The sequence below is a fragment of the Bactrocera latifrons genome, unplaced genomic scaffold (genome assembly GCF_001853355.1).
Source record: "Bactrocera latifrons isolate USDA-ARS-PBARC rearing strain unplaced genomic scaffold, ASM185335v1 scaffold_67, whole genome shotgun sequence".
NCBI classification, from domain to species: domain Eukaryota; kingdom Metazoa; phylum Arthropoda; class Insecta; order Diptera; family Tephritidae; genus Bactrocera; species Bactrocera latifrons.
The window spans coordinates 50,449-72,437 of NW_017537345.1; the positions used below are offsets into that span (position 1 = coordinate 50,449).

At 38.2% G+C, this 21,989-nt stretch overlaps 1 protein-coding gene across 1 annotated transcript in view; it reads right to left on the minus strand.

The window, feature by feature from the left end:
• LOC108975586 (DNA polymerase alpha subunit B) overlaps positions 1–21,989 on the minus strand; it is a 135,643-nt gene that overhangs the window by 376 nt on the left and 113,278 nt on the right. Inside the window, exons 3-7 of the mRNA XM_018944162.1 lie at positions 16,742–16,818; positions 4,985–5,297; positions 4,366–4,853; positions 269–472; positions 25–208 (exon numbers count right to left, since the gene is read on the minus strand). Coding sequence (XP_018799707.1) covers positions 25–208; positions 269–472; positions 4,366–4,853; positions 4,985–5,297; positions 16,742–16,818 — 1,266 coding nt within the window. The remainder of the gene's footprint in view (positions 1–24; positions 209–268; positions 473–4,365; positions 4,854–4,984; positions 5,298–16,741; positions 16,819–21,989) is intronic.

The following is a 21,989-nucleotide window of genomic DNA, read 5'->3' on the forward strand; positions in this document are numbered from 1 at the left end:
CAAATTATTATTTACTATATTTACCCGTATAAAACACTTCTGATCACTCGGCAACAGAAGTATGTTTGGTATTTGCTCAATTTTGGCGTATCTTGCCGCCAAGTAGCTGTCAAAGCTGATCTCATCGCAGGCTGGCGGATGCAGCGGGTAAAAGGAACCTTGATTGAACAGATGATTRACGATGCGCTTCACCTTATCTCCCGCATTGCTGTAAGAAAATGTAACTTAATCCATACATTCATTAAAATATTGCTGCAATGACACTTACAAGGCCAGCTCATTCGAGATTATATGTTGCATTATGTCCGTGGAGGTCATTCCCACAACGATGCCATTTAAATCAATCATCGATGGATCGGGCAAGACATGCACGTTGGGAAATGATTTTCGTAACGGTACTGACATAGTGGGATAGACAGGATCAGCGTTGGCGTCTTTATGTGAAGTGACAATCAAAATTGTTGTCAAATTGCTGTTAAAAATTATAAAACAAATTAGAAGGAAAATTAAAAATTAATACGCTTTAAAAATATGTAACTAAAACAACTGGAAAACAAGAAGAAACCTTGATTGATCGGTCAGTATGTATGCCAATTATATGCTATCGTAGCCCGATAGCGGTTCCGACAAATTAATAGCTTGTTGGGAAGAATAGAACATGTACACAATTTCAGAAYGATATCTCAAAAACTGAGGGACTAGTTCGCTGTCAAGTACTTTCTGAACAGCGTGTATAGACAGACGGACATTGCAAAATCAACTCAGCTCGTCATGCCGATCATTTATAAATATATTTTATAGGGTCACCGGCATTTCCTTTAGTTCAGAATATTGCGTAAATATTAAAATTTTCAAAATCCGGATCAAATCCGGTAATGTAGAAGCGGCAGTAGCCATAAACATCTTCACCGAATCCCTCTCAGTGAATGGCGTACTTGGAGTCAAACCAAACCTATTGCAGACGATGAGTTCGTGTTGCCGCGAGAAACGAGAGTGACCCTTGCGCAGCTTCGTTCTGGATATTCTAGCAGGTTAAACTTCTATTTATCACACCAACCACCTCTTAGCATGACCAGCGAACCCCATACATCTGACACCCCACTCSCTATGGTCCGTCTGSGTCGAAACCGCACGTTTCCTGGGTTTATCGGTGGATGACCTAAATGACAACTTATCTGAAGCTTACCATCTTGGGACTAGATAACCGGTATAACAACAACAACAAGTATTTCCAAAACATGCCTTTTGAACGCWTCAACCGCCTCTTCAGGTATCGAAAAACCTCTTATCTTTTACGTATGGGATTAAAAAGAAGTCATTAGGTGCCAAGTCAGGACTATACGGAGGATGACTCATCAATTCGATGTTTTGAGTGCTCAAAAATGCAGTTGTTTCAGCTCTCGCACTAGCATTGTTGTGGAGAAGAGTGATCGACGGTTGGTTTTTCTGTTTTCTTGAAAGTTTGCTGGCAAGCAAATGGTTATATTCCACCCAGAATTTACTGTTCTGCGTTGTTCTAGCGGTATGATTGTGATATGTCAAGTGCTTCGTGCGCGCACAACTTTCGGCTCGACTTGAAACTSGAAATAYCCACACAGTCGAATGCTGTTTACTTTCGGGCTTATACGCTAAATCCACGATTCATCACCTGTCACGATGTCATAGACGTGTTTCAAAGTACCGCTATCGTATTATGACAATATATACTCCTAGCGGCTGCCGACCGGGCGATGGACGTCGCTGTTGTCACCATCATAGTTTGACGACGGGATTAGTTACTAGAGCAGGTCTTGGTGGTATGAGCAGGCGGCGTCTAGCTAAGGCAGAGGTAGTGTATATGTACCTCTTCTTAGTAACTTCCTTTATATATAACACTGGACGAGGGGGGTGTATATCTACTTCTGATATTGCTAATGATGTACCTGGCGTTAGGTATAAAACCCTAGGGGTAGAGGTTYCCCAAAAAAAATAAAACTCAACATGGAGGATCGAAGGGAGAAAATCGGGCTGGGATAACAGAAGAAGAAAAATTTGCTTGGGCTGCGGCGTATTATAAATAAAGACCGCAATTCACATTCTCGGATGCGAGATTCGCAAAACGGATAACGGAAACTTAAAGTAAGTATAAGCACATACCACGTACATGGAGCCGCTCCATTGGATTCTAGGTATTTTCTTTCAATAGCACTCTAGGAACAGTGGCGTATGATTGAGACATAGCAATAAGATTCTTTAAAATATATTGCTTCGGAAAATCAAGGATTCTTTCGAGCTATGACTGGCATGGCTGGGCATAGATCCTCACATTGACCTCATCCACGCCCACCGATTTCTGAAAAGCTTAGACGCTAGTTTATTCAATAACGGACAGCAGAAATCCAAACGGTCTTCGAATTATAGAGATTATAGCATTATCCCTGCTTATCTATTGCCCGCTTTTTGAGTGCCTAAGGTTGCAACCGACCAGATATTCACCATGCGCCAAATCTTGGAAAAGACCCGTGAAAGGAGAATCGACACACACCACCTCTTCGTCGATTTCAAAGCTGCTTTCGACAGCACGAAAAGGAGCTGCCTTTACGTCGCGATGTCTGAATTTGGTATCCCTGCAAAACTTATACGGCWGTGTAAGCTGACGTTGAACAACACCAAAAGCTCCGTCAGAATCGGGAAGGACCTCTCCGAGCCGTTCGATACCAAACGAGGTTTCAGACAAGGCGACTCCCTATCGTGCGACTTCTTCAACCTGCTTCTGGAGAAAATAGTTCGAGCTGCAGAACTTAATAGAGAAGGTACCATCTTCTATAAGAGTGTACAGCTGCTGGCGTCATTGGCCTCAACACCCGCGCCGTTAGTTCTGCTTTCTCCAGACTGGACAAGGAAGCAACACAAATGGGTCTGGCAGTGAACGAGGGCAAGACAAGGGCCTGTCATCAAACAAACAGTCGTCGCACTCGCGACTTGGCACTCACGTCACTGTTGACAGTCATAACTTTGAAGTCGTAGATAATTTCGTCTATCTTGGAACCAGCGTAAACACCACCAATAATGTCAGCCTGGAAATCCAACGCAGGATAACTCTTGCCAACAGGTGTTACTTCGGACTGAGTAGGCAATTGAGAAGCAAAGTCCTCTCTCGACAAACAAAAACCAAACTCTATAAGTCACTCATAATTCCCGTCCTCCTATATGGTGCAGAGGCTTGGACGATGACAACAACAGATGAGTCGGCGTTGCGAGTTTTCGAGAGAAAAGTTCTGCGAAAGATTTATGGATGGAACGATGAGCTGTACGAGATATACAACGACATTGACATAGTTCAGCGAATTAAAAGACAGCGGCTACGCTGGCTAGGTCATGTTGTCCGAATGGACAAAAACACTCCAGCTCTGAAAGTATTCGACGCAGTACCCGCCGGGGGAAGCAGAGGAAGAGGAAGATCTCCACTCCGTTGGAAGGACCAAGTGGAGAAGGACCTGGCTACGCTTGGAATATCCAATTGGCGCCACGTAGCGAAAAGAAGAAACGACTGGCGCGCTGTTGTTAACTCGGCTATAATCGCGTAAGCGGTGTCTACGCCAATTAAGAAGAAGAAGAAGAAGGTTACTACAAAAACCATTAATATATATTTRCTTTTGCATATTGTATGAATGACGATCAATAGTGTTTGAAGCATTACTAAGAGAAAGGGTGTCAAAATTTCCCAGTGCAGTAAAAGTRAATGAGAGGATTCCACTCTCGAAGGCTACTTAGGAAGGAGAACCATGCAATGGCTCGAAAACTGATGAAATTTTCGCTGGCATAGTGGGACCACACACCAAACTATCAGGGCGTATGGTCATGTTTCCAAGCATTTTTCAACTTAAAACTTTTATCATTAGCAGATTTGCAGATAGCATTATAGAGAGAAATGAGATTCTGGTAAAACTATTGCGTTACTCATTTCAGGCAATATCGTCCGTCATAAACAAAATAATTTCATTAGCTTGGATTCGTGGGCATAAAGGCATGAAGGGCAATGAACTTGCCGATCTTCTACCGAAACCAAGGCTTTAGAACCGTAGCCGTTCTTCGCTGTAGACCTGGAAAGGTGTCATCTGCACACATTAGTGTACTATTGCACAGATCCATCTCGAGTCTACAATTAAGGGCAGACACACTACAGCACATACTTCTTGCTTTTCCGCAAATGGAAGCAGAATGCTTTAGGTCCCGACTCAATAGACCATCACTCGATATTCGACCTAAACGTAATCTAAGGTGTTAACCTTACTCGTACTGCGAATCATGGGTAAATATAAATGATTACTAACGAATACTTAATATTTCATGTAGGTGACATTATTTAAGCATTGCATTACTCACCCAATAGCATCCACAATGCTCGTAATCATTTTCTCAAAGAAGGATTCAAATGACTCGGCCAACGTAACATTTTCGGAGATTAACTTGTGTTCGGCATCCAGAAACGGTCCAGTTAATACTAGCACATCCGGTTTGTGTTCCTTTAAGTACGCAATCAAATCTTGCAATGGTTCATATGCAAGATCATCGTCATGAGTATACGGACCGGCAACGATGACAAAACTCAATGGATCTGTTAGTTTAGGCACTRTAGGTGGACTGAGTTGTCGSTCGGCTAACACCTCATCCACAATGAAAGTGTCGCCTTTGGGATTTTTTCCCGACACGATCGCTATTTGCCCCGGAAASACCGCTACCGATTTGGCTTTGGAGAAGTTCAAGCGTACAGTTAGGCAACGTGCCTCATCAGTACCGGCTAACATAGTCGAAGAAGGATCTAAGGGACCGTCGTGATCACAGCAAATTGTGCCAATTGTTTTTGTTATTTCCTGTATGGGTACAAAATACATGTTGGATAATGTCTACTTAACAACACTAGGTGGTGGAAAACAACGGGAACTAGCAGCGCACATACGCTCACTACTGTACACCCACTCTACTTTTACACTCTGCCACCTACCTGCGAATGGTTGTCCACTTGACTCAGCTCATAATTGTCCGCGTTTGCGCCAAACACCTTTTTACACAACTCTTTGCCGATGTGAAAAATGCGATCAGCTGCGATATCACACTTCTCGCGCAGACAGTCGTACATGTAATTGGATTTGGGCTCATCGAGCGTTGCACCGTTGTGGCACAGTAATTGTTTAATTTGGATTTTCGCTTGCTGAGTGGATGCCCATTTGGCGCTGCCGATAAGCGTAGGATTGCCAAATGTGTAAACTATCTTGCCGGAGCCGGCTATGGCACTATGGCTGCGTGGTGTGCCGGCGCTGTTGAGAAAAACATTCAAATATATTTGTAAGTATGTGTGTGTGCTATGATATCGGTGGGTAATGAATAACACAAGATTACCGCTATAATCGTAGTGGGTGTTTGAATTTAACGGAAAAAGGTGGTAAAATAAATATTTATTTGGTCGTTGGCATGGTGTCTGGCGAACAAGGATTGGAGAATGGAACATGGCTTTTGGATAGTYACACACRTATGATACATTCGTACATACATGCATATAAACATATTAGTAAATATTAATGTCAGGTACATCTGTAACTAACACGTGGTTATAGATCTCTTTTTGCAAACTAAATCAGACAACATTCGTGAGAGAACGAATACTCGTGGTTGCATTACAGTTTTTGAAAGTTAAGAGTTGGAGTTTTGTAAGCTTCGTTTTAGTAGTGTGGGAAATTTTTACAGTGCGGCACAAAAGTACTTTAACCGCTGAAAAATTAAAATTATATTAAAACAGTTTATTTGAAAATTTAGCACTGCGGCCTATGGTCTATTGTGAACTCTCCTTTATCACATATGATCACAAAGGCACTCAGAATAATTCCMGGAGCTTGTTGGGCGTGATGGAGATGATGTGATTCCTGTTCACGTAGATGGATCCTAAAGCCTTGAGCATGCTTCAATAAAATTCTGGTCAATCTAGAATGAGGTGTTGATCCGGTTACTCCTTTGACAAAAATATTTTACTGATTCGTATCCTCAACAAGGAAAATAGGTGTAGTCTTCGTATAATTKATTTATATATACATATAATATATTTATCACTGAAATCTGAAAAGTTCGTCACTTTTTAAAGAAGGACACATTTATCGATTACACCACCTTTCGTTAAATTTCCTTTCTGTGAGCATTCTCTTGAATTCTGAGAAAATAATCGTCATGGTTTATTAGGGTTGAACAGTTCAAAACACTCTCGCATAGCAAATTATTCATAACGATATCTCCAAAACCTTACTTCGATAGATTTTCGGACATCTTGTTGAATTTCAAATTACGGTTGTCCAAAATTATTGTTTGGATTTTTTTTTATCCTCAATGGGTTTGACTTTTACGTCTAAGTATACCCCTCTCAACTGGACAATTTGAACGTCAATAAAGACCAGGAAGCTCACGAGGCACTATTAATAACGTATAAAATTTTCAAGATCGAAAACTGAATATTTTTGGGGAATGCAATTTAAATAAGACCAGAGAAGCCAASGAAAATATACAATTTATGACGATTATTCCCGTATTTCTTGAACTGTCATATCATACTTATTCTTTTTCTAATATACATATATAATAGTATAATTTGATCTGATGTTGTTTTACAGCTTTTTTCGGGAGTCTTTTGAAAATACTTTTGAATTTTTTTTTACTCAAATAAACTAATGTTTCCACAAGGTGTCTTCTGATTTTAGAATTTTCACTTATTTGCATCTACTTTAGGTTTGAGTTACCAACTTTCAATGAACGATCACTAGTGAKATAACAAATACCGAATCTAAATTGAATAAGCTTTTAACGTTATGTAATAATTTTAGTAATAAGGATTCAATAATTTTTGTCAAAGAATGAGAAGTAAATCAGTAGTTAAACTTCGGGAAAACTGGTACCAAAGTTTAAAAAAAGTTTTTTTGTGGGGCATCCTAAAAATTATGAAATTATCTCTAAGAAATTGTATTCTGACTTTTTAGATTGGATAAGGAATAACAACTGTCATCAAACAAGCAGTCATTGCACTCGCAGCTTGGCTCAGACGTCACAGTTGACAGTCATAACTTTGAAGTCGAAGTTTGATAATATCATCTATCTTGCAAGCAGCATTTACACCAACAACAAGGCCAAACCAACGAACCAAAACSTGATACTCTTGTGAACTGGTGCTATTTTAAACTGAGTACGTAATTGAAAAGYAGAGCCCTCTCTCTCAAGAGTAGATGAACAAAGACCAAACTCTTCAAGTCCAAYATTTGATGAGTCGGGGTTAGGAGTTTTCGAGAGCCAGGTTTTGCAGAAGATTTTTGTCCCCGTTAGGGTGGTAAGGTTGTCATCGAGCTCATCTAACAGAAGGCCCATTTAACGCGCTGTTTCGACGCGATCGGACCATAGTTGGAGATCTACTAAATAAGTTGCCCTCAGTAATGTTCATCTTGGAGTTCTTATTTGGCATTCAAGCGGTAAGGCTTAACATCTTGTAACCCAGGCACTTTCTTAGCCTTTACAAAACTGAGGTTGAAACTTCTCGGTGAACTAAGAAACATAGCCAAAACTTATATTAGCTTATATCCTACCCAACAAACGAGCGGCTGGTCAGTTGTCTCCGAGCATCTGGAAAGTCAAGGCAAACATTTACGCGCGACGTGTTTCTGTAAGTGGTACAAGCCGAAAAGGCAGCGTTCGTTAGTGCAAAGGTACGCGATTAAATTCTGCGTAAAACTCAAGYAGTCTTATCCAGATGTTRCTTTAGCAAGAAGTGGTGTGTTTCGGTGGCTACCAGGAAGGCCGGTAAGAAGTCGCTGATGAAGATCGTGCTAGCAGGCCTACGACTTCGACAAAAACCGACAATGTGACTCTTGTGCGCAAAGTTTTGATCTCAGACCGTCGACTCAAAATTTATCAAAATCTGTTGTTCATGATATTGTGGCGGAGCACTTAAACATGCCCAAAGTGTGCGCGAAGATGGTCCCAAAAGTGCTCACTGATGACCCGAAATTGCGGCGAGTGGAAGTGTGACAAGAAAATTTGAATATGTGTGAAAATAAACCTCAATTTTTGAATAATAAAATCACAGGTGATGAGTCATGGATATTCGAGTATGATCCCGATGAAAGGCAAGCATTTTGAAGCAACAGMGGGTATCCAAATAGCATGCACCTCGGTTCTCAAGGGTACTCCGGAGAATGACTTCCGTGACGCCTTCAATGAAACATTTGAAAAAAAAAAAAATGTAAGGAATATTCTTTTGAATGATAATAAGCATTCCCCATTAAATTTTGAAGTTTCTGTGTTTTTTTAAAAAGGAAACCTCGAAATAGATCACCCTTCATCCACTGAAGAAGGAACCAGCTGCACTTGGTATCTCTAATTGGAGCCCAAAAGTTAAAACAAGAAGAGGCTGGTGCGGTGTTGTTAACTGTACTATAATCGCTTAAGCGGTGCTTACGCCAGTAAAGAAGAAGAATCATGAATATAATACAATGRTCAAATATTCTCAATTAGCGTATTTGATATGCTCAGTGCGAGTTTTATTTTATGAAGAAAGGAATAAAAGAACTACTACATGCACTATTTAGAATATCTATACTTTTGCAACATGTTGCTACAGGGTACAATAGTTTTGAAAAACTAATGGTTGTACACATATAAATGAACACGAACAGAATATGTGGACTCCAAATCCCATAGTTCGGTTTTTACGAAAATATCGGTCAATGTATGAAATATACAATTGAAATTCAGAGGTAATCCTTTCCTAATAGTAATATATGTGTGTGCTACAAATGGGTTGAATCGGTTTGACCCCATATACTTATGCCTTATGTACCTGAAGGCTGTACCCTGGCTTTAATCCCTACAAKCTCCTTACTTGTTTTCCTTTGAATATCTTTCGTAATATCTCTGGCTTGTACAGCTGGTCTAGAAATACATGCTTTTATATACTAAACTTAAAAGAGCGATTTCGGATTAGTGCAATAATTTCGCTTAAACTAATAAAYGGAAACTATTTTCATACATACTTGTATATGTAAAAATGTATATTTAGTATTTGCAACTTTAAATCAAATTATCCATAAACTAGAAAGTAATTGGTTAGGCTAAACCAAAAAAAAATTCCAAAATTGTAATTGCATATTCGACAGAGTCTCAAATACTGACAGGAAACTCATTAACTGTGCATTTTAATTGAATAACGCTGCAGAAAATGTCATCGACGAATGCGAACAAACAAACAATCGAGAAATGCGCTGTCAGCCAAGTAGGCAACACAACAACAACAAGCTAAAAGCAATTTTGAAAAACATAAAACCAAGAAAAACAAAAAAGTCAAAACAATATGCAATGCAATGGTGGAAAGTTGCTAGCGCTGGCACCGTTTTTCAATTATTGCCCAAAAATGAAATCAAAGGAGAGACATAAAATTTGATCATTATTATCAACATTATAGCCAGTATCGCTCTAATCAAATTGCGRGGCAAAATTTTATGCGCGTACTTTGCAAGTGACACACWCACGTTTCTATGTTTGTWTGTATGTATGTGTRTGGACGCGCATCTGGACGACGTATGCATGTACGTTTGTTGTTGTTTTGGAAGAAGAAATGTCTGCCTTGGTATAAATAAACCAAAGAGAACTAAATTGGCACATGATATGACAGCGACACGGCATAAGGCAAGCGAAGGAAAAAAATTAGAAAATCGACAAACGCCGGTGACCGCAGTCATCACCCCACACGAGCGTATGCAACATCAACCCAACGCCATCATCGCGCCAGCCCCTTCAGTCAGACKCAGTCATTGAGTCAGTTGGCCTGCCGAACTGTCCGTCTGCCTGTCTGTCTGTCTGTCTCTCTGCCTGTGCATACGTTCGCAAGTCCAGTAAAGTAGGCAAAGCTTTGCGCAAATGCCGCTTACAAGTATCGTTATGGCTATTCGACGAACTCTTTTTCGCAATCCAATGCATTCGATGCAAAATTAAATAACAACAAAAACAATACACGGCAAGCACAAATGTATATAGCCACAACGAGTCAGCGTAAAAGGAGCCGAGAAATAAAGAAAATCTWACGTAACTATGACCTGTAGCAAAATGCCAGAAGCATAACCAAATGTTAGACGCCGCTGCCGTGCCGCCTTACACACGCGCGCCTGGATGCATATGCATAAGTCCGTAAGCTTACAAGCTCGTRTGTGGGTAAGTGGGTAGACGGTGCGGGTAACTGAAATGAGAAGCTCCAAACGTCAAGCGCCGCACGATGCATCACATTATGCAGAATAGAAAAATCATATAAAAACATTATAGCCTTATGTGCCAAACGCGGCTGAGCGCGCGCGTCAAGATGTGGTCGGTCGCTTGGCGTAATCTATTGGCTGGCGATGGCGATCTGTGCTACACACCACGGAGGCAGCGTAGTTTTGCGCAATTCCCACAAGCGTGAGTTGAGGCTTGGGGGAAAATGCATCGAAAAATAAAATTGAAAGAAAAAGCAAGAAACCGAGGAAATAACACAAAATAATGAAAAACTGAAAATACGAATTTGTTTAGGGAAAGGCAGTTATTTTTTTATTTTTATTGGCGATAAAGCGTAATGTGATGAAATAGTAACCTACTTTAAAACTTGGGAACTAAAATCTTTCAAAGTTTTGCAATAAGTGGTAAACCACCTTTATTCACAAWWGGTTGCATACAAAATATTATTTATTTTCCGATTACTGCAATTAAATTTTACAATAGTTATGAATAGAAAATATTTAGCAAAGTGTAACTCCGGAGAGTAGCTTCCTTCAGAGAGTGGCCATTCACTCTGATAGCAGGGCGGAGATATTAGGCTTCAACTCATTAATAGTGCGTTCAGGGCAGGTTAAGTATTACCTAATTTCGTTGTCASTGGCRTCGAGTCACTTTGTGATAAGACTAGTATAGTTACATGGGAGTAGYAGGTAACTGTAAAGCCCATGAGYGCMAGAAATGGCACCATAGCCCCGTTCTCAGTAGAATGGCAGYGGGTGTGTGCTCCCGTCKCCTCGTGTGTTYWATTACTGGGTAGCTGGGCTTCGCGGGAGCTTGGTCAGTGGTCGCCCACTATRCTACAATTTCCTATCATCTAGAATTTTTTGTGTTAGGGGTGTAGGGGTCAAAYCACCTCCATTTACTAAAAAGTCAAAAATAGTTGTCTGTAATGGACAATTTTTGAACTCGTAATCAGAACACCTCAAATACTCCACAGCCACTACATCAGTCGCAAAATGATCCGTTAGATTTGTTGACTAGGATAAAAATTGAACTTAAAACTGATATTTTTACATAAGCATATTGATGGTTCTTGAAAGGTCCTTGACATTCTGATAAGCTGGCATTTCAAAAGTGTTGAAACTGGACTATTAAAAACTCCACAAAAATATCTTATTAGAATTTTATACTTTATACCATTTGTAAACACCATGTGAAATTACTCATCGATGAACAAAGTTAAAATTTTTTCTTTTAATGCTATTTCAAATAAGGAGACGATGTGTGCGTAATGACACTATCCGACAACGCGGTTCTTGTAGGGTTCGAAAAAAAACTTTACTGCAGCTAACATGCAATCCATTTATAGAATTAACAAAGCCTATATGTACTGAAAGGTCCTTAAACTAAAAATGAAAGAAAGTTTTTTTTTTAGTGAAAATGTGACTTTGTCCTTCGTCTTAGTCTCCATTGACATTAATGAGTTTTTTGTAAGAGGTTTCCAACATTGCAACACCGGTTTAATTGTTTGAATCTTCCAGAGAACAGACGTTTGTTTTTAGCTTCATCTCCTCATTTGAGTGAAGTTTTTTTCCATTGAGTGTTGGAAAAAAAATGTCGCAGAGATATAGAATTACGGAAAACAACCACGGACTAGTTAAAACCATAATTCTATAAATTAGTTGGAGGTAATGGGTTTTTCARTAGGGACGCTACAAAAGTAGATCGATAGGGAGAGCAAACGACGTCATATTATCGCCGCTCTTTTGCATTTCTCTTAAGTTAGGTTTGCCATTTCTTCAGTTGAAAGACATACGATCGAACAACGAGCCAAAATTATTAAAATTTACTACCGAAATTCGAAGTCAGTGGTCTCAACTTTAAGTCCAATTTATGGTCGTCATAATCGTTCTGTCAGATCAACTGAGCGTCTAGTAGAAAAACTTGAATCCACAAGCACAGGAAAAAATGTTACCGTGCCAGTGAGGCAAAGAAGTGCCTTCAGTGTCAAGAATATTGCTGTCGCTTAACATCAATTGAGGTACACCCAAATCAGTCTCTCAAACGTCGTTCTGAAGCGTGGGACATCTCTTTGAAGCCGTTGTGGCGAATTTTGCAGAAAGATCTTGGGCTACATCCTTACAAGCTCTTGATGCAAGAACTGAAGCCGCTTGACCACCAGAATCGTCGAATGTTCGTGAGCTGAGCAACTTCAACAACTTCAAAATTATCCGGATTTYCATTGAAAAATCATCTTCAGCGATGAGGCTCATTTTTCCTTGAATGGCTTCGTCAATAAGCAAAATATGTGTTATTCGTCAAGCAGCAATCCACACGTACTCCATGAGTCATCATTACATCCGGAAAAAATTACGGTTTGATGCGGTTTATGGGCCGGCGGCGTCATTGGGCCGTACTTCTTTCGTGAAGATCCAGATCGACACGTTACTGTGAATGGTAATCTCTACCGCTCGGTGTCACAAGTCACACAGCGAATGTCACAATCGATTTATTGAAAACCAAGTTTGGTGAAAACGTTGTGTCACGAAATGGCTTAGTCAGTTGGTCGCCTCGTCAAGTCTATGGTCTATGCCAACAAGCCAGCGATGATTGATGAACTTCGTACGAATATCGAACACAAAATTGCAGCAGCATCGGTCGATTTATGATTGAAAACCGCCGAAATGTAATGGCATCGAATGTATTTTCTCAGGAATAAAGAATTTCATTGAAATCCCGAACCGTTTTTGTTTTATTAAAAAAAAAAAAAACTTTTGTAGCGCTCTTAGTGAAAAACCCGTTATAACACCACGAGAAGCTGTGAGATTTATCGCAGTTCCTTTGAGTGTTTCCTTTGTAGTGGACATTTTCAAAAGCCGATCTTCAAAATTGTGGAAGATATGCCACTTGAAAGTGGTTGGTACCGTACCGGCCGATATTTTCTTAAATATGTACTTATGACAGATCATTTTTATGTGCACCGTTATCATTTTGCCAAAAATTAATACAAAATTTCGCTAATTTCGCGACATTACTTCTGCTTGCTTGAACCCATATAGGAACACACTAGGACAAAAAAGCACCTGAAACTTGTAATTAAATTCCCCTGATAAATGATGTTTCAGAAAATGTATTTTGCGAAGCTAGTAGGACTGTCCTCAATTACTTTGCCAATTCGGGCGCGATCTGTCCACCAGTTTATTTACGTCAGCTGCGGTACACCTCAGTTTACAATGCATAAAAATATCGAAAAAAGAATTTCTCTCAAATTTTGTATTTCCAACAAAATTTCAAAAGCCATACTTGTTGGTTTTGTTCAGAGTTATATTTTTATTTAACGCAAAACTACTTCATTGCCGCTGGTCAGTTTATGGACTACCAAATATCTAATGAACTAGTATTTTCATAGCATGTTTTCTAAGTATCATGTTATGTGATTTATGTATATGTATACAAGTATTGGTGTTATTTAAAAAGTAATATTTTAAATTTGTTATATTTTCTCGACGACAGTTCTTGAGCTTACTAGTTTAATTTACTACATTTATTTGAAAAAAAATAATATATAGTAGTACTACTAGCAATGGTAATTGAAATTTTATTTTCATATTTTTATTTTCAAGATTCTGGTTTCCACTAATCTGTTACCCCACTCACAAYGATTGTTTTTTAATGTTGCTCTCTTTTTTCGCTATTGGCAAGGCACATGCTTAAGTAATCTTRTAAATTACTCATACATATATACATSCATATATGTACATATGAATGAACATACAAATTTATGTATGCACTCATTGATTTATGAAATATTGCGAAAGCTTTCTGCAATTGCATATTTTTCATGATAACCCGAGGTGTTTGATGTCGACTTCGTATTTGCAATGGAGAGTGAAGAGCAAGATTTATTACAAAACCAGGCGTAAAACTGAYTGTATGTCATTGCACAAATGAAGCCAAAGATTTAGAAAACTTTTAAAAATTTTAATGAAAAAATTTAGATTTTGTCTAAATAATTGTATTGTACAGATTGAAAACTTGAAATAAATTGTGGTAAGTCAATATTTCATTTAATTAATATTTAAAAGTACTTATTTTCAAATTTACCCCCCCTAAAATAATAACATGTAATATATGTGTCTAATTTCTATTATAACCTGAATAAACTCCTTAAGGGGTTAGGGGTAGTCAGAGGCACGAAAAAATGAAAATTTTCAGTACTTTTTTTGCTATTAAACCGTGTTATTTTGCAAAAGTAGTAATACATTATAAAAAACAATAATTTCCAAAGTTATAGTTGTTTGTGTTGACCCCAAAAAAGGTACTTGCGGTGACAACTATAATTCCTTGGAGATTCATCTAAAATCAATTCGACAAAAAAAAAAAGTTTTATTAATAGATAATCCTGGGCCTGATCGAAGGATTTTTTTTTTTTAAATCAACAAAATGGCGGGCTCAGGAAATTTTTTTCTAAATTTTTGCGAAAAAATCAACAGTTAATTGGTCTTAAAAAATCGAAATTTTTGAAAATAAAAAATCATTCGATCAGGCCCGAGTTTATTATATATTCTAAAAGCTGTATAAATTTCCTTAAAATCTACTGAGCGGTTTTTGAGTTACAGTTGTCACCAGTTCAAAAAACATAGTTTTGAGAAAAACGCGAGAATAACTCAAAACTTATTATCGTATCAACGTGAAATTTTCAGAGAATATTTTCCAGATATTAAAATTAACGAAAATGCAAAAAAAAAAATTATTTTTTGAGAATTCTGACTACCCCTAACCCCTTTAGTTTGATAAGCAGTTTGTAACAGCCAAAAGCAGGCGCCGGAAATTGTGTAAAATATATATTTATACATTAACATAAATTATCATCGATGCGAGCTGAGTTGAGCCATGTCCGTCTGACTATCTCTATATACGCGAACAAGTCTTGAGACTTGATTTTTGAGATATCGATCGKAAATTTTGCACACGTTGTTTCATTGACACCGAAAATTTCATTTTTATTAGTTTTTTTTTTTCTAAATACCAGAAATTTCCTAATGCAAAAACTGTCGAAGTCCAAAGCAAATGAATTTTAATGATGATCCCTTATAAAAACAATATTAACTTTTCGACTTAGCTGGAATTTACATATACATACATACATATGCCACAAAAACTTAAACTTYCACTATCCTTACAATGGCCATAGTAACTTTATGGCAGCGAGTTTGCGCCATCTATGGCTGACCGTACTTCCGCTGCTTCAGTCTTGCAATTGGCTATTTTATTCATAAATCTATATCTTCTGGATATTCACTTATTAAGATTTATTATGATTKTTTGTTTTTATTTACTTTTGCGTACTTATTTGATTTCATATGTGTGCATTAAGGTGTACTTGTGCTGAACAAATACTGTTTGATTTTAAATACATCCAGTAAAGTAGCTMGAGAACAGTCGAAGAGGCATTTTTGTCAGTATATTTGGAAATTTCGTGTTTAAATTTTCATTTTCGAGATGTTTGTCTGCCAAAATTAAATTAAAAGTATTTTTCCACCGTAGACCGGTCTGGTTATACTGACGTGTTCCAAATGGACTGCGGAGTAGGGGCGGCTATTAACCCCGATGATTTCGAAATCTCTCTCTTTCTCTCTCTCATCCCGACTATCAAATTCAGACAGCATTTTACAAGCGGGTGTTCTGGATATAGAGAGGGCCTGTGGTACTCTAKTGAATAACTACGRGAKAATGCCGGCCTTKSYGACGCCCCTTATTAATTCYAGCGTAGTTAACAATTACAGGAASACTTTYAGMTTAATGGCAGGTCAACTCCAYTTGTCTTTAATTTAGATTCCCGACAACAGGAGCACATTCGGTTCCAAAATAAGAGCCTTTTTGGATGAATTCGCCGCGGAGTTAATATGTTAACACTAGRACCAAGGAATCTCTGTGAATATCCAGCCCTAACACAAATTAGACTCTGAATGCTTAGTTTCATTGAGAGCACAAAATGGTTTGAGCGCAAAGATGATAAGAGATAACAAGATTATGGAGGTCCGATAATAGTTATAAAATGGTGTATCCAGCGCTAATTGAATCCGAATGGGCAGCACTGATACCTACCAACCTAACCTACCTATTCTCACACCGCGAAGAATTGATAAGAATTTATCCGCAAATAGAGAGGGCTGTGACTTAGGACCTATACAAAACTATTTGAGAAATATTTTGCAATTTCAATAACACTTCCTAAACGGTAAAGCTAACGGCATTTTAGATAAAAATATAAAACAAGTTCTCAGTATTTTTGCTCAGATTTCCAGCTTTCTTTTCCTTCAAATTTAAAGCGATCCAGTCTAATAGAAATATATGTGCAACGAATTACATAAAAAACGAATAATTTCTACAAAACTTCATGTTTATGACCATGTTAACAACTACATGTATACATACCYACATATGTACAYTTATTCAATAGTTATGTTTTATAGCATTGCTTACTTACATGGGCGAGTAACTAGCTGGACTGAAGAGTAGTGCATCACCGTGGCGAGCAGGTGTTCTTGCCAAAGCGTTTCTAGCCTGAAAGCATAATTCAAAGAGGAAACAATAACTTTAGAATATGATTTCAAATACAAATAAGAAGCATAAACATGTATACATACATAAATATAAGTATTAGGTAGGTGTGTATTAGCAGAGGATAATCGCCATTTATTTATGTGCAGAAAAAAATCAAATATGCAGAGTTGCAGCTGCTGCAGAATATGTTAAAGAAAGATGCTTATTTGGCTAAAGTCAATAACATGTACGTGATGTCTATAGAGAATCCGTCAAAAGATATTTATAAAGAATACATATTTAGTTACATTTTGAAACTTTAACTTTCTACTATTACAGCAATTGTTTTAAATATTTAAGGGTATATTTTATTAAGAAAACACAGTAAAATTTTTTAAGAGAAATAGTTTCTTAATTATATGCGATCTTCGACGGCGCTAAAAAATAGTCCTCCACTGCTGCTGTGATCTCGCCTGTTCCGTGGATGACAACTAAAAAATAAAAGTTACCCGCTTKAAGAACAACAAAGCGGCATGGGCCGATGGAGTACCGGCCGAGCTATTCAAATACATTTGCGAAGARCTAACGATGTGCATGCATCCGCTTCTTTGCAAGATATGGTGAGATGAAAGCATGTCCGACGATTGGAACCCAAGTTCTTGTTGATTAAGCGGCAGAATTCTGCCTAGTTAACATTCCTTGGCCCGATAAAAATCCGGGTCCGTTCCGGTTACGTAGATCCGACTGTCGTGCGAACGTTCAACGTTAGGATCTACAACAACAACAATATTGAAACTTAAGTGTGCTCTGCCCAATCGCCAAAGGGGGACCCCACAATCTGCGTTATTTACCGTGTGATAAGCCTCCTTAATATCGCATATAAGGTCTTATCGTGCGTAATGTGTGAAATACTGACCGTTCACAAACTGATTAGACCTAATCAGCCTGGCTTAAGACCTAGAAAATATACAATCGACAATATGTTTACGATGCGCCAGACCTCTCCGAGCCTTTCGATACCAAGCGAGGTTTCAGACAGGGAGACTTTCTATCGTACTTCAATCTATTGCTGGAGATAATAATATGAGTTACAGAGCTAAATAGAGATGGTACAATATTTTATAAGAGTCTAAAGCTGCTGGCTTATGCCGTCGATATTGATAACATTGGCCTCAACAACTGCGCCGTTGAGTTCTAGTTTAGYTTTCTTCAGAATCGGTAAGGCAGCGAAACAAATGGGTCTGGTGGTGAATGAGGGTAAGATATATCTTCTGTACTAAAAAAAAAATTGTCATAACTTCGAAGTTGTAGATACTTTCGTTTATCTTGGAACCAGTATTAACACCAACAATAAGATCGGCCTCGAAATCCAAAGCAGAATAACTTTTGCAAACAGATGCTAATTCGGACTGAGTAGGCATTTGAGAAGTAAAGTCGTCCCTCGACAAGCAAAAACCAAACTCTACAAGTCACTCATAATTCCCGTCCTGCTATATGGTGCAGAAGCATGGAAGATAACAATATATGATGAGTCGGCGTTACGATTTTCCGAAAGAAAGATTCTGCAGAAGATGTATGGTCCTTTGCGCATTGGTAACGGCGAATACCGCAGTCAATGGAACGACGCCATTGATTCGACCCAGTACACGCCGAGGGAAACAGAAAGAGAGAAAGACTTCCACTCCATTGAAAAGGCCAGGTGGAGATAGACCTGGCAACAATTGGAATCTCCAATTGGCGTCAAACAGCGAAAAGGAACAATGACTGATGCGCTGTTGTAAACTCGTCTATAACCGCGTAAGCGCTGTCTACGCCTATAAAGAAGAAGAAAAGACTAATGGCTCGAATAATCTAAGAAATATATGTAGCTTTTTCAAATCAAATCAAGGAAGGAAATATATATGTACATGTAGACATAAATGATAAAACACTACATAAATTTTTTGCCAAATTTGCCAGTATAAAAAAAAGAGAAATTACTTAACGAGCTTTTAAAATAATTAAAGCTTTTATTTGAAATGATGCGTATGTACATGTGTATGTCACAGTGTGTCGCACAGCGTTAAATTAATATTTATTTKCTTATTAGTTTAGCGATTAATCAACACACTCCTTAATTTAGTGTTAAAAACACTGTAATAAATCATAATTCTSAGATGTCTAAATGCCGATACATAAACGCAATGTTTGCCACTGAGTCGCACCGCCACGCACAGCATACAACGTGTTCAAGAGTTCGTGTAAATCCGCTAATGAAACCCAAAGGAAGCCATTAAATTTTAACAGTGAAAAATATCAACTGAAAAGTGAATGAAATGGCCGAAACTGCATGTTGCCGTTGCCGCCGTTGTTGGCGCAACCCAAGTGTGAGAGATTGTCGCCGATTAAATTAAACATAGTACTATTGGTGCTGTAGTTACTACTTACAAAACGCCTGAGAATAAAACGCGAAATGCCAAATAAATGCATAAATAAAACAAACCCCAACACCAGGCGAGCAACCAAACAACTACCAAATAACTAACTAAGCAGCACATGGTACAAAAATAAAAATAAAAAATAAAACAGAACAATAGCAACAACATCAAACGAATCATAAACAAACACCAATATGGAGATCGATATGTTGCTGCAACATGACAGTGCAGCGCAGCAACATGCGAGTGGGTAGTGTGGAAATAGCAGTTGTGGTGATTACTGTTGTTCGCGCACAAAATTTTACGGCGTTGCCGTTAAAATACGACTGAGCAAAATTAAAAAAAAAAGTAGACTACAATGAAATAAAATTAAATGATAAACATACATATATATAAAGAAAATGGTATAAATGAGAAGTATGGCCCATAAACGAGCGGACGCACTTGTTATTGCCGATGTTGTACACGCACACATACTCATCGACATCMACACCATTACAGATATACAAGCTCACTACGCTGCATACGACTAGAAGTAGAAGAAACCTGGTGATTTCGCTTTKGTTGTTTTGTCTTCAGCTCTGATTGGCATCACCTGCCAGCAAGCCAGCTGCGGTACTAGCTCGTGCAGGGTCTCTGCACCATAACACTTTGAGGTTACTTTACTGCTACTACACTGTGGTTGCTTCCTGTATTGCGCGTTGTAAATATGTACATATGTATGTATATATTATATATATRTATGTTTGTAGGCAATCACAGCTGCTTTGACTGTACGCATATATCTATGCTGGTATATATTCATTGGTATATGCATGTCGTGTTGCCCTAACATTCTGCTGCAATCGTTACAAATGTCATCGTCACTGTCCTGGTTTGAGACCAACAGAAATGCGTCTTGAAATGTTTTTAGGCTTTGTGAAAATTGTTAGATCGAAAGATATTTGCTCCCGCACTTGGTTAAGTGACAAATAGAAATGTTAGTGTGTGTTCATATGTTTATGCTTATGTTGATATACATATGTATATGTGTCTACCCAGAAAACATTTTTTGAAAATGTTTTGAATATCTATTTTTTACACTCAGGGAAATATCATATTAAAAAATAAATGCGAGTACTTCGCCTAGGAGATGATTCTTGTCCGCATAGACTTCAGACTTTACATATCCCTACAGGAAAAAGTTTAACGGTGTGATATCAAACAATCTTGGTGGCCAATTGCCTGGCCCAAAACGTGAAATTATACGCTCACCGAAGTGTGCTCTCAAATAGTCGGTTATTATATCGCGATAACGGTCGCCATTGACGGTTACTCTCCCACTGGCATCATTTTTGAAGAAATATGGACCCATGATTCCACCGGTTCACAAACCACACCAAACCGTTGGTTTTTCTGGATGAAATGGCAGCTCTTGAATCTTTTTATTTTGGTTGTTTACATACCCATTGAGCTAGAAATTAGCCTCATCGCTGAACAAAATTTGGCWTCTTCTTGGAGCTTTTCAASAGCCCATAGAGCGAAGCGATRTCGTTTGCGAAAGTCGAGCAGCTTGAGTTCTTGTAAAATGCGCCAAGTCGTTCCATACCTCAGTCCGATTTGCTGTGAATGGCACCGAATCGACTTCACGGTAAACCTTCTGCTATGGCTACTATTCAGAACTTGAATTTTCGTAAAAGCGTTAAACGATTTGTAAACTTTGKTCAGGTGTAAGTCTTTCCATGATGAAATGCCAAACTTGACAAGTCTCAAGTGCGATCTGTCAGAAGGAGGCTATTGAAAAAACTACTATTTGGATCAGTCGTTATTTTCAGATAATTTCATACTGAGGTTCATAAATTAACTGGAAGGAAAGCAGTTCAAATATTTTTACGTCGAACACTAGAACCTACTTAAAATTTAAATTTTTTTTAATAAATATTGGCTCTCAAAATGTATGTGGAAACAAGCGATCACCGTTCGCTAGGGCAGTAAGGGTTTCAATCAAATGAAAAAATCGAAAATTTTTGGAAAATTATATAGCGGCGTGTCAAGTTTCCAGCTTAATTACTAAAGTAAAGTTAATTTATTAAATTGAATATAAAGTTTTAAGRAAAAAACGAACATTCCTAATTGTGGCTTGCTTGACATCAATTGTCTTTGCATAGCATTTGCAGTGAGAATTTTATTAGAAAATATAAGTTTAAATTGAATAAAAAAAAAGAAAGAAACAAATTCGAAATGTCCAACCAGCATATGTTGTTATCAAGTTACAACAACAAACACTGCAAGTAGCCACAACAGAAGAAAATGCACACAGCTTTTCAACGGGCTACTGTTGCCACTTGTACTTTGCCAACCCAATAGAATTCCCAACACAACACTCCATTTGCACCGCTTAACGATATGTGTAAATTCAGCGGAAATGCTGGCAAACTCAGCTACAAACAYATGTACAGCGGTATTTGCTAGGAGGCTATGCTGCGCTTTACGACCCAACATAACAACGCCTAACGCATTGTGCGGAAATTTACTGCAATCTTGATTTTTTATTTAATTTTATTTTCAGAATTTAAGAAATTTGTTTTACTTTTATCTAACGCTTAGTAATCTGGCAGGTAGTTAACAGCAACCGGCGACAGTCGAACAGGTGGAATTTTAAACCCCAACTACCTATGGTATACTCGCCAYGGCAACGCTCTGCTTACAGTTAGTGCATTTGTCGATACTTTCGTAGTAATTTATATGTATTTACTCGTAAATACACACCTAAAACGCGACGCACATACTGCAGTC